Source organism: Lutra lutra, chromosome 16, assembly GCF_902655055.1.
Source record: "Lutra lutra chromosome 16, mLutLut1.2, whole genome shotgun sequence".
In the NCBI taxonomy this organism is placed as follows: domain Eukaryota; kingdom Metazoa; phylum Chordata; class Mammalia; order Carnivora; family Mustelidae; genus Lutra; species Lutra lutra.
The window spans coordinates 40,375,794-40,388,281 of NC_062293.1; the positions used below are offsets into that span (position 1 = coordinate 40,375,794).

Consider the following 12,488-nt stretch of genomic DNA (forward strand, 5'->3'; position numbering starts at 1 on the left):
TCAGCCCCAGTTCTCCCTGCTGGGCCCCGTACTGGGCAGAACTCCCGGGACACCTTTCTCTCGCCAGGCGGAGCCCACAGGCAATAATCTCCAGCCCCCACCGCCCCACGCGCCTCCCAGGGCTCCCGGTTGCGGCCACAGACTGCTGATCAGTAGCCCCGAATCAGAAACTCATGCCTCTTCTGACGCGCCCCCTGCTGACCTTTCCCGCCCAAGTGACCAGGTCCCCGGCCTCAGGCCAGGGTGCCGCATTGCGCAGCTCTGGTCCCCCCGCAGCAGGCTGGGTGCCCCCGTGGCAGCCCCACTCTCTGCCGGCTTGAGGCCGCCCAGCGCGACTTTTGCTGCCCTCACCCTGTCCGAGGGCATCGCCTGTGCCCCTGACCCTGAGGCCCCAGGGGTTGCCAGGGCCATTCACCCCACTCTGGCCACCTGCTAACTGCCTGTCTGGTCCTTCTCTTTCTGGTTCTTCCAGTGAGAAGCGCCACCTTCAAGTCAACGTCACTAACCCCGTGCAGTGCAGCCTGCACGGGAAGAAGTGCACGGTCTCCGTGGAGACGCGGATCAACCAGCCGGAGCCCGACTTCACCAAGAACCGCTCCGGCTTCATCCTCAGCGTGCCAGGGAACTGACCGCTCACCGGGGAGGCCTTGCAGCCCCCATCTGACTTGCTGACTCCCCGCTACCGCCCGCTAGAAATCAGCTCACAAGGGTCCTCCGTGCTTGGGGCCGAGCCCCTCTCCTGCCTCCTCCAGGGCTCTTCCCCTGAGGTTTTCTTGCTGGTTTTCTGCCTTTCCTCCTCTCCCCCCACTTTCCACAGCCCTCACTCAACAAACCAAAGACCCTGGTGCCCTGCCACAGACCCCTGGGCTCACACTCAGACACAGCTCCCTGCAGAGGCCACTCAATGTCGGCAGAGGCCCCTGCCGCCACATCCCCCACCCCCATTGGCCTGTTCAGGTCCACATGTCCTGACCCACTGACCTGCACCTGACCCCACAAGGGGTGGATGTAGTTTTCCCAACCCAAAACGTGTTCCCCTGGGGGGTTTGGGGGATATCGTCGGAGATGAGCTGGGGATATAGCCCTGTTTTCTCCATAAGCACAGCCCGCCACCCCTTTCCCCTAAGGGTCCCTGGCTCAGAGCTCCTCAGTGGGGCTCCTCTCCCCAGCAGTCAGCCAGAGCCATCAGGGAGGCAGGTTCACCTGTCAGGCCAGCCCCTCGGCCCCTGGCCAGAACATCCGTGCCCAGCTGGCGGCCCAGCCTGCACGCCCCCCTGCCCCGCACCCCCAGGCCCACAGGCCACCTCTCTGGGAGAGAGCAGAGCAGGTGCTCCAAGGCCCATCTTAACTGCATGGCCTGTGCCCATGGCAGTCACACAGTGACATGTGCAACACTCAGGGCTGCACATCGGACACAGTGTCTGCTGTGCCCACACTCCCGGAGGGAGCACCAATTAGAAAACGGAGTTCTAGGGGGCAGGGAGCACTCCAAGTGGCGGTGGGGGAGAGGGGGGTCTGAAGTTTTCTCCTTCTGACACCTCTGTTTCAGACACGTTTGGAGAACAAGGACCAGGGCCAGAGGGGCAGAGTGACAGAAACAGAGTGGGGGGGTCCTGGCACTGCAGGCCAGGCCAGGATGCCCCCCCAGCCCCTCATACACCTCCCCACCCCACCCCCGCAGCTGGGGCCCAGGCTGGGCCTGCAGGCCTCATGCCAGGAGAGTGCCACGGTCTTGCCAGGCTGGGCCCAGCAGGATGCTTCCTGAGACCCATCCGCTCCTGAGCTTCGACTGAGGACGCTGCCCCAAGCCCCGAGCAGCGCAGGCTGCCCAGGCCAGGAGACTTAAAAGGAGAAACCTGGGACACCCCAATGTGGGGAGGAGGCTGAGGGGGAGCCCACAGCTTGGGAGGAGACCATTGGGAGAGAAAAGAGGGACGTGCTGACGTTCTCCTCACTTTTTATGCCACAGATGTGCCCACTCCCTCCTCCTACCACCTCCCCCTGCTCCCGAGCCTCCACCCTGACTCCGCAACACACACTAGTGCCTGAGCGCAGCACCCTGCCCCCCGCCGTGCCTGGCCCGGCGCCTGCCACCATGACCTGGCCAAACCGCCGGGTGGTCCCAACAAGCAGCCCGGTTTTCCCCACACCCCTGCCTGACTCCCCATGGCCCCCAAAACCGCAAAACCTTTGCACCATGTGCAATTTGCGACAAAGAATCCTCTTGGCATCCGGTCCTTAGAAAGCCTTTCTCATTCTGGAAGCCCGGTCAGCTGCAGGCCCGCACAGAGGCACCACCAGCCTGTTTAGCAGCGGAGTTTTGCCAATCACCTTGACACTAGCAGAACCATCCTCCCTGGGATGGCGCCTGCTCTCCTTTCCACTCATTTCCCCAACCTTGTTGCTTTACACTAGAGACGTGCGCATGTATGTTTTAGATGCACCAAAATGGAACATGCCAAAAGGAGTGCCTTTCTGGGGCTGGGGAGGAGGGTAGGTGGTGGGGTCCTTTGTGCTGCCTCTCGGGGTTGCCTGGGGCTCCTCGGCCCCTTGCAGCTGAGGACCAGTCGACAAGCACTTTTTCCTGGTGTCCTAACAGAATCCCAGTATGTGGCAGCTGGGGAAGGCTCCCGCCTTCAGGGCGTCAGCTTCACAGTGCCTCCAGGTGCTGGGGGAGGGGGGCAAGCAGGAGGACACAGTGATTGTATGCAATGAAGTGTTTCTCTTGATCTAATTAAATGCAGTTTTATGGTTTGCTGCGTTTATTCCTATTTTCCATTAAATTAACTTTATTTCTAGAGCATATTTTGATTTACCATCAAGAGCAATAAAGCATTAAATCTTATTTTTAAAGGTGTCCTGCTTATCTGTGATTGAAAACTAGACCTACCATTGTGACATTCCAGCTGGTAAAACGTCAGCTGTTGCCCCAGAGGATGGGAGGGAGCATTAACTACAAATAAGGTAAAATGGAGGCTAATTTACCGAGGCTTTTCAACGAAAATATTGAACACCCAGCGGGAAGGCTGGGAGCAACAGTTCAATCAAAGCACGTCGTTCCACCATTCTGAGGCCTGCACGTCAGACTCAGACTCAAAGTTCAAGGCGTGTTGTTGACTGAAGTCAGGGCACGTATCAGCGAAGGAAGAGCTCGGAAGCCTACAGCAGCTGGAGGCCTCTCCCCGGGAGGGCTGGCTGGGGACAAGGGGGGGGGGATGGCAGGAGAAGGAGCGGGAGGAATCCAAACCTCTGGGTGGGGGCAGGTCAGCAAGGCCCCACAGAGAGGGCAGAGCCTCCCCAGCCCCCAGCTCCCCACTCGCTCACTGTCCTTGGTGGCAAAGAACGTGCTTCTGCAACTCAGACCGAGGGAAAGGCCCGGAGATGAACCGGTGGCCCCCGTCACAAAGCAGACCTCTCCCGCAGGGCAAGCTGGGTGGAAATGCCTTCCTGGCGTCCAAGGGCACCGCGGGACCACAGGGTGCAGGCCCTGGGTAGGCTCAAGTTCATGCTGCCCAAAACCCTGAAGCTTGGGCTTGGAGACAGGAGGGGGCCAGGACCACTGGCAGTACCACCAGTAGGGGGCCCCACTCTTGCCACAATCGTGGGCTGGGAGCCACAGGGCTGGATTCCTCACTCTTGGAAACCTGCTCCCAGCTAAAGTGGCAGGTCTGAGCCACGGGACACAACTCTGCAGCCACCGGCCAGAGAGGAAGCCTCTGGGCCATGGGTGCTGAGCAGAGCCAGGCCAGGGATACGTGGGCAACAGCCTCAGAGCCAAGCTCCCCAAAGGGAGCCGAGACCTGGTTCCCCTGCGGGAGTCATGACACCAACCCTCACGGGGCCAAGCCTGGGCCTAATCCTTGCCCCCTGGCCACAGGTCCCAGTCACCCAGTTCTGCCAAGCCAAGCCCAGGGTACCTCGGGGGAGCAACACCTGCCACCCGCCCTTGGCCCAGCTAAGCCGTAGTTGACTTAACCTGCACTTCTCTCTTAATCACCTTAACTTGAACGCACCAGTTAAGCCCTCTCCCTGAGCTCTGCCCTCCCCCCACCACCCAACCCCTCCCCACGATACAAATCCAATTACGTTCAGAGCGCAGGAATCATTTATAAAAGGGGCCCCCAGCCTGCTCGTGAATGACAAGAAGCCTACGGAATGGATGGTCAGTGCATTTTATTTAATCAGCACAGTACAAAAATAAATAAAAATAAGGGAGAGGGAATTAAATTACAGCCAAACTGAGCTTCATGACCTTGTCAGATTATAAACCACACACACTTACAAACACACTACACATACATACAAAATGAGACAAATATAAATTAATATTAACAATACCCACGGTTTGGTCAAAGAATAACTACAGAACGAATTGCACTAAGAACCAACATACACCGCACGTGTAATTAGCAGTTTCAAATATACAGCGATGAATAATTCTGAGTGGGGGAAAAAATGGCACATTTTCTTCTCATTGCAAGTTTAACAACTGCTGGAACAAAACTAAATTCTAATAACTGCATGGAAAGAAGATAGCAACCCTTCAGGTTTACAAGAAAAAGAGAAAAACCAAATCCTGAACTATTATTCCTGTGACTGCGCACGGGTGTAATGTTCACGGCCATCTGTTCTAAGATTATTTTTAAGACACAAAATGCTCCTGGTTCGCATGCACGAGATCACTGTCAAAGCAACAATGAAAGAATAAAGGGTTTGTTTCTTTTCCGTAGGTTAGTTTTTTTTTTTTAATTGTTGTTCTAAAAGTAGTCTTCATAGCAGCATGTCAAATGGGTTCACTGCCTGCACAGAGTCCAGCGGCCCCTGCACCCCAGGACTGCCCAGCACGAGAGCGCGGAGGAGGACGGCGCAGGCTTCACACGGGACGGGGTGGGGGGAGTAGCCAGAGACTGGCTGCCTTGGTCCACCAGCCACTCCTGAAATTTGCACCTCCTCCGAGAAATAAAAAAATAAATACGGAGAAAGAGAAGGAAACACACAAAACCGGAATCCTGGGGACGCAACCGATGCACACAGTCTCAGGCCAAGTCCGGCCGCCGCCGAGAAAAGAGTGACTACAGACGCGCGCCCCTCCTCTGGAGACTGGGCTCCCGAACCTCCCTCTTCCGGGCCGCCAGGGCCTGCTGCCCCCACGGGCCTCCTACCTCGGGTCACACGTGGTGGCGGGATCTGCACAGACAGGCTGTGTGACAACTCCGACCGAGAGGAGAATAAGCGTTGAGAAGTCCGTGCCAGCAGCCGCAGGATCCTTCCAGCAGGTTCCTTCCAGCTCCACACGGGATTATCTGGCAGTCCCGGGAAAGGCTCAGGCTCAGTGTGGGCGGGAGGCTAGCTGGGGCAAACTCGATCCCAGCCCTGGTGGGCCCTCCCCTTCTCATCCAGGGAACACCCAGGGCCGGCAGCTCGCCTCCAGGCCTCTTTTAAACTGGGACCTCAGGGTTTCACAGCTTTCTCTTGTTCGGGTGAATTTCAGTAGTGCTCGAGCTAAAACCAGCATCCACCTGGAACCTAATCCTAGGGCAAAGGCCCCTCTGCCTGCCCCCAGCCCGCTATCCCAGCACTCCCCGGGAGGGGGTGGGGTGCATGGGGACTGGAAGCAAGGACTCCCCCAAAGCGCCTTCACATTGGTCTTTGTTCCCCAAAGCTGGAGTGATGGGCCACCGAGGAAGGTTCGCTTCCTTCTCCCAATCCTCTCCCAAGTCCCAAGCCATCAATCTGGGAGAGTTAGAAAGGAAATTAAGTACACCTGGTGTGTTTTCACAGCCACTAGGGTAAGGTGGAAACCCAAACCAGCAGCTGCAAATGATCAGGTACAGGTTCAGCAGGCTTCCAAAGCGATCAGGAGCGCTACGCCCGTCTTGGAATTGTCTCCCAAGATCCAGTGGTCTCATGGGGCCTTGCGGGGCAAGGCTTCGTCTTCAGAAGAAACTGAACTGTTTGGAAACAGCTTGAAATGAACAAGGGTAGGGACAAGGGGTACGTCATGACCACATCGCCCTGATCCCTGACATCACCCCCCCCAACCCCAACTCTGCGGAATGAATGTCATGCACCAGCAAGAAGCCTTAGCCCTTAGGTGGGCGCTGGCTGGTCTCAGGCATGACAACCCCACCTGCCCAGAAGGCAGGCTGTTGGTAATGGGCACGTGCAGCTGTCCTTGCCATCATCACAGGGTGAGTAAGCTGCATTAGTCAAATGAAAAGACTCATCCAGGAAAGGAGTTGTCCCTAGCTGCACCCCACCCCTGTAGCTGGGACCCAAAATCGAAGACCTTAATGAATCAAACCAGCTCATTAACCCAACACTGCCAACACAGCTGGGAGCAGGGGCTAAAGGGACTAGGGGGCAAGGTCCATGTCTTCACTAAAGGAAAGCCCTCCTCTCTAAAAAAGAAAAAAGAGCAAACCAGGGTGGTGCATGGTCAAACGACAGGCCCCAATCTTTGTACCAGGCCAAGCTTCTCCTCGACTGAAGAGTTGTCCCCGGGGGGTGGGCTCCTTGCCTCCCAACCCTACTCGGGGCGCGGTCGGGATGGTCAGCTCCACAGGCCTCTGGGAGAATGGATGACCCAAAGCAAGAGCAAGGAAAAGACCTCCAACCGGGAACGCCAACTGCTCCCTAGGCCAACTGGCCAGAGGCCCCTCTCTGGCTCCCGTGCCAGGAGCAGCAGCGGGCAGCCTCATCTGCCCCAGTCCGGCAAGAACACAGGCCGCAGAGGCAGCTCAGTCCTTTGAATTCCCCAGAGTTGAGAGGTCAGCAGCCCGGATGGCTCTGAATACATCTTCTGGGTTTTGCACAAGGTTCGGGAGTTCAAAAGAGCCCAGAGTTCTAGGCAGGACTGAAGAAAACCCCAAGGAGAGACAATGGAAAGGGAGAGGCCCTCGGTGGCTTTCCTAGACACATACTGTACACAAAATCTGATTTGCTTAATAATAAATTTTGTAAAAATGAATGGAATCCTTGAGCCATGATGCGGGCCACGGGGCTCACCGATCAAGCCCAAGGAGGAGCCGCTTCTTGTCCTCCTGACCACTCTCGTTCTTCAGGTCAGAGAACACCTGCGTGAAGTAGTGCGGGTCAGCGTTGATCTGCAGCATCTTGGAGCTCATGAGGTTGATGACGGAGAGGCAGCGGTCCCAAAAGGCCTCCTTGCAGCTCTCCACCAGGAAGGGCTTGAGCGGGTAGGAGATCTCGTTGCCCATGTAGGAGTAGGAGAGGTACAGGCAGGTCAGCAGGATGGCCTGGAGCTCGTGGTCCGAGCCCACCTCAGAGGAGATGACATCCCTGCACAGCATGTAGAGGAAGACCACGTTGGCGGGCGTGATGAAGCCCTGGTCCTGCCAGCCCTGCAGGAGCAGCGAGCGGTCCACGCTGCGCAGCCAGAGCACAGGGTCCGTGGGGGACAGGTGCTTTAGGCGGTAGCACCGGCGGCACAGAAACTCGCCCAGGCAGCGCAGCAGCTCGCTCGTGGACGCCTGGACGATGACACGTTTGGGCGTCCCTGTGGAGGTGAGGGCAGGGTGCGGGGCCTTCTTGACGGAGGAGGAGACCCCGCTCTGGGAGCCCGAGAGCTGGCCGGCAGCGGGTGCGGGCGGCTGGGCCGGTGGGGGCTGGGCGAACGTGGACAGGTTGGCGCACGACAGCGACTTCTTCAGATTCTCATTGTTGAGGTGCGTGATGTTGTTCTGGTAGCTGCTGTTCGGCTGCACCTTCTTGGAGTTCTTCTTCTTGGCCGACACGGCCACGATCCTCTTCCACGGGAGCACAGAGATGATGGAGTGCCGCTTCAGGTTCTTGTCCTTGGCGTTCTTGCTGTTCTGCACGGCCGTGTAGTGGCCCACCGTGGCCGCGCCATCCTCAAACAACGTGGCCTTCCGGTAGCTGGGGGACAGGGACAGCACCGTGCCCATGGTGCCGCTGCGCGCCGGGCGGGGGCCGGCGCCCCTGCGCGCCCAGCCTGCCGGACTGAGGGAGAGAACAGCTCAGCGAGCCCGCGGCGGCCCCGGGCAGGAGGCGGGGGCGATCCCGGGGGCGCGTGCTGCCCCTTCGGATCTGCGTGGAAAACAAGATGGTTCTCAGCACCAGGCGGGGTTCGGCGCCGCGCTCCCCCACCCGGCCCAACGCGGCCCCCGCGGACTTGGCCCCGGCCCCGCGCCCCCGCGCCGCAGCCCGGCCGCCTCCACTGCGGCACCCCCCCGCCCGCCTGCCGCGGCCGCTGCGGTCCGAACAGCCGCGGGAGGGGCCCGGGCGCCGCCGGAGGTGGCCGGGGGGAGGGGTGGGGGAGACCCCTGCCTCGACACCGCGCGCGACCCCGGCCGCGGCTCCGAGGCGGCAGCAGGCGGCTCCGAGGCGCAGGCTTACCCGGCAGGCGGCCGCGACTCCTGCGCTCCGCGCCCTCCCTCCGCAATGCGCGCCGCGGCTCGGGCCCGCGGTCCCGGCGCTCGGCAGGGCTCGGCGGGGCTCGCGCTCGGCGGCGGCGGCGGCGGCTCCGGAGCTTCTGTCCAAGGTTCTGCAGGCGCCGCGGCCCCGCCCCCCGCCGGCCGCCTTCGCCGCCGCCGCGCTCCCGTTCCCGCTACCGCCCCGGCGCGCACCTCAGAGGCCTCCCTGTCGGGGACGCGCGCGCGCGCACGCGGCCCACGCGCAGGCCCGGGCTGGCCTGCTCCGGCCTGGGAACCGGGCCGCCGCGGTCCTCAGCGCCAGCCCCCGCGCGCGGTGCGGGCAGGGATGCGGCCGCGAGCCCGAGCGCCTCTACTCGCCGCACCCCATCTGGGACCCGGACTCGGGCGGTGGCGGCGGGTACTCGCGGCACCGGCCCCGCCCCGCCTCTCGGAGCCGCCCCTCCCGCACCGCTCGCCGCCCGCTCTGCGCCGCCGCGCCAGCAGCCGCCCGGCCGCGTGAGAGTCCCCGGCGCCCCGCGCAGCCGAGCTCTGGCTGGGCGGGGGACGGGAGGGGGTGCGCCGGGGGCGGGGCCGAGGGCCGATCCCGCCCGCCGCCCCGCCCAGACACGTGCTGCCTTTGTTCCCGCCGCGGCGCCCGCAGCAGCGGACCGCGGGGGCGCTCTTCGCCGCGTCCCCGCCCTGGCGACGCGCGGCCCGCTCGGGCTGAGGCTGCCGCAGCAGAAGCCATCCACGGAGGGCGGCCGGGGCCCCGAGACCTTCTTTTCCATTAACATCCTCGTCCCCCGGGAAAGAAGCCTGGAAGCGCCAGGAGGAAGGCCCCGAACTGGGGGAGGCGAAGCCTTTGCGGAAGCCACTCACAGCCTGATGGACTGCCCCATCGACTTTCATGTCTCCCCCTCCGGGGGCCTGTATTCTCGCACCTCAGGTAAAGGGCCGGAGCCCGGGTAAATAGAAATACAGGCCAGAGAGGCGTAGGCAGTTCTGGGCTGGTCCAGGTAACAGCGACTGGCTTTCCCCCACCCTCCTGGGACGGGGCTCTGAGGCCCCCCGGGTGGGCCGCTGCCCCAGAGATGGGCCAATCCTTCACAAACGTGACCTCGACATTTCCAGTGGCCCTCCTATCAGTTATAGTAAAACTGAAGCTACTGCTTTTCCAACCCTTTGATCCTCTGATTTCGATGTTTTTCATGCTAACCACATTATCATTTGTAGACGTGGTGCCAGTCATTGTAAAATTCTTATTCCAGTAAGAACAGTACCTCTCAAAGACGAGAATTCAGATTCTTCACAAGAGCCATTCTTCATTTGTTTTTCTTTTAGTTTGATTCTGGAAACTGATTTAGAGTTATGCACAAACGGGAGAACCAGAAGAGTCAAACCTATCTTCATCCAGCTTATCGCCTCTAGATCAAAAGATAAGTAAGTGGTAATCCAGATTAACTACCAATTCCGGGACTCCAAGCCACTCCAGCACACGAGGCCATCAACCTGGGCCAGCTCTGCCAGTGCTGCCTCTGTGCGGCCCTACACAAAAACAATGCTATCGAGTCAGAAAGTGTTAGAATGTGTATATGTACAACCCAGCAATTTCTTTGTCAGCAGTGGCAATTGAAAGCTTTAAAGACTTTGGTGACCATATAATGGAAAATGCATTATTGTGTACCCAGAGGGCTACTTCTGAAACACCCACGAATCTTAACTCAGCTGAAAACTAACCCTTAGCTCAATGGGCTCTTCCCTCCCCATGTTCCTCCGTGTGCAACCTCTTCTTACTCTTGAGATGCAGGGGTCCTCAACTTGTCTCCTTCCCAACAGGAAGGAGAGTAAGGAGTTTGAAGAAGTAATCTACTCCAGGTCCCCTGGCCCAGTGACTCTCTGTCTCCAAGGCAAAGCCTTTTTCCCTCCAGCCCCTGGTGGAGAGGCCCAGCTCCCAAGTAGGCCTTTGTCCACACTGCCTCTCAAGGTCCCCTTCGGATTCTGGTGCTGAGCAGAGGTTAAATGCTTTCCACTTAATATGCCTAGATATCGAAGTCTGTAAGCCTCGCCTTAGATCCACCCTGTTACCTGTACCTACAAATTTCAGTTCTAGCTATTCCAATTCATGGCAGCCAGTAACCAAGGTCCACTTTACCCCACTTCATTTCCCAAACCAAAGCAGCAGGCCTTTGCCTGGCCCTTTTCCAGTCTGGCCACACTGGTATCCTCTCTTGCCGTCATCCACCCAGCCTTCCCAAGCACCTTCAAGAAGAGCTCTTTGCATTACTACCTCAACCTTGTCACACTTGTCAAAGGCAAAGCCATGTCTGCAGCACAGCACAAACAAAATGTGCACTGCCAGTCCACTTGCTATTTTGACTGAGGAAAGGGGTTGTCTGGAAGTCCCATCCACCCCCCTGCTGTGCCCACTGTTTCAAGGCACTCACCATCACCACCACCCCTCCAAGCTCCCATCACAGCTCCAATTGCAAGGCAAGGAAGATTCTGCCAGAAACGGCAGAATCTAGGCCCAGAATGCAGACCCAGCTGAATGAAGCAGAGCTGTTTTCTTCCCAGTCTTCTTCAGAGAACTGTAGGTAAGAGCTCCAAACCTCCCCATCAATCAGCCTATTCATCCTATAGCCTATCTCTAGCTGCCAGAAGGGCCAGCCTGCTTGTTTATCTACACTGTTGGGCCGGTATTCCAAGGTGTCACAGAGAATCCCTGTCCTCTGCATGGCCTCATCCCCACGCCACCCTGAGAAAGAGAAGAGAAGGCCCCAGCCAGCTACCTTCCAGGAGGGCTCAAAATAAAGCAGGGCTAAGCCCTGGCTTCTGAGGAAGCCAGGCCTTGTTCCTTCAGGGATCACAGAGCAGCATCTAGCGGCCCTTCTGGGCAGCACAGGTTATGTAACAAGCACGCAGCCGCGCTCCAGAGCCAAGTGCCTCAGCGCCAGCCCCCAACACCAGCGTGGTCTCCGTAGCACACAAGAAACCCTTGGCACCCTGAGGGCTGGTTCCAGGAAGGGTCCCTGGGTGAGGAAGCCAGGCCCAGGCCAGCCTACGGGCCACCAGGCCCACTCAACTGTGCCCAGCCCCAGCTTACCTGAGGCCAGGGAGGGAGAGCAGGCCTGGAGGCCTAGAGCAGCACTGTCCAGGAAAACAGAACCGTGAGCCGCAGATGCAGGCCACATAGGTGTCTGAGTATTTTCGAGTAGCCACATTTAAAAAAAAAAAAAGAAACGGGTGGATTTTAATAATATATTTTATTTAACCCATTATGCTCAAAATATTTCAACATATATATAAAAAAGTTGAGCTATTTTACATTTCTTTTCATACTGTCTTCGAAGTCTGGTTTGTTTACATTTGCAGTGCAGCACACTCGGAACCAGCCCCATGTCGAAGGCTCCACAGCCACGTGTGGCCAGTGGCTGCACAGTGGACAGCGCAGGTCTAGAGACCGTCAGACCCACAAAGGGAGCAGAGGAAGGGCAGCTGCCAACTGAGCCTCGGGGCTGCCCTGTGCTTGGGGAACCCCCCCCCCCGCCTTCTGCCGCAGGGTCAGCAAAAAGCAAAATTCTTCCTGCAAGTGAAACTATACAGGAGACTCCACAGAACTGAAACAGAGAAACAAAGCAGTTGGGACTGGAGTGGAGCTGGCAGTGAGCGCCCCCCACCCTGCCGCCTTGGCCTCAGAGCCCCTCAAACCGCTGCCAGGGTCTGAGGGGCGGTATGAAAATCACTGCTTTTGAGGATTTCAACTAAAAACAAAACCATAACTAAAAGGACTCTCCTGGCACCTGCACTGGTATCACCTCATAGAACCTTCATAGCACAATTGCCTCCCAAGGAAGCAGCCCAAACCCCCTGTCCTCACCGGACCCTGTTGCCTTGGAAAACCAGAAGGATCCCTGCACACCACCTCCCACTTCAGACCTCACTGACCACCTTTCTTACCCAAAGCCCTCCACTTTACCCGAAATCTAAAGGTCTCCCACAAAGCAAATGATGTACCAGAGCTTTGGCGGGTCTAGAAGGCTACAGAGCTGTGCAGACTTGATCAGAAGCCCTTCAGCACTCAAGAAAGGACAC

The 12,488-nt window shown here is 58.5% G+C and overlaps 2 protein-coding genes across 3 annotated transcripts in view; one reads left to right on the forward strand and one right to left on the reverse strand.

The window, feature by feature from the left end:
• MYO1D (myosin ID) overlaps positions 1–2,845 on the forward strand; it is a 352,967-nt gene extending 350,122 nt beyond the window's left edge. Inside the window, exon 22 of the mRNA XM_047708294.1 lies at positions 473–2,845. Within this exon, the coding sequence (XP_047564250.1) occupies positions 473–629 (157 nt within the window). The 3' untranslated portion in view covers positions 630–2,845. The remainder of the gene's footprint in view (positions 1–472) is intronic.
• A 1,311-nt stretch (positions 2,846–4,156) lies between these two features.
• CDK5R1 (cyclin dependent kinase 5 regulatory subunit 1) lies at positions 4,157–11,205 on the reverse strand. Of its 2 annotated transcripts, none has more exons than XM_047708654.1 (2): positions 11,186–11,205; positions 4,157–8,070 (listed from the first exon to the last, which is right to left on the reverse strand). In XM_047708654.1, exon 2 carries the CDS (start codon positions 7,926–7,928, stop codon positions 7,005–7,007), a length of 924 nt encoding a protein of 307 aa, XP_047564610.1. In that variant the 5' UTR covers positions 7,929–8,070; positions 11,186–11,205; the 3' UTR covers positions 4,157–7,004. The 2 variants fall into 2 exon arrangements, with proteins under 2 accessions (XP_047564610.1, XP_047564609.1); XM_047708653.1 differs by lacking the exon at positions 11,186–11,205 and adding an exon at positions 8,380–8,900.
• Positions 11,206–12,488: the final 1,283 nt, after the last annotated feature.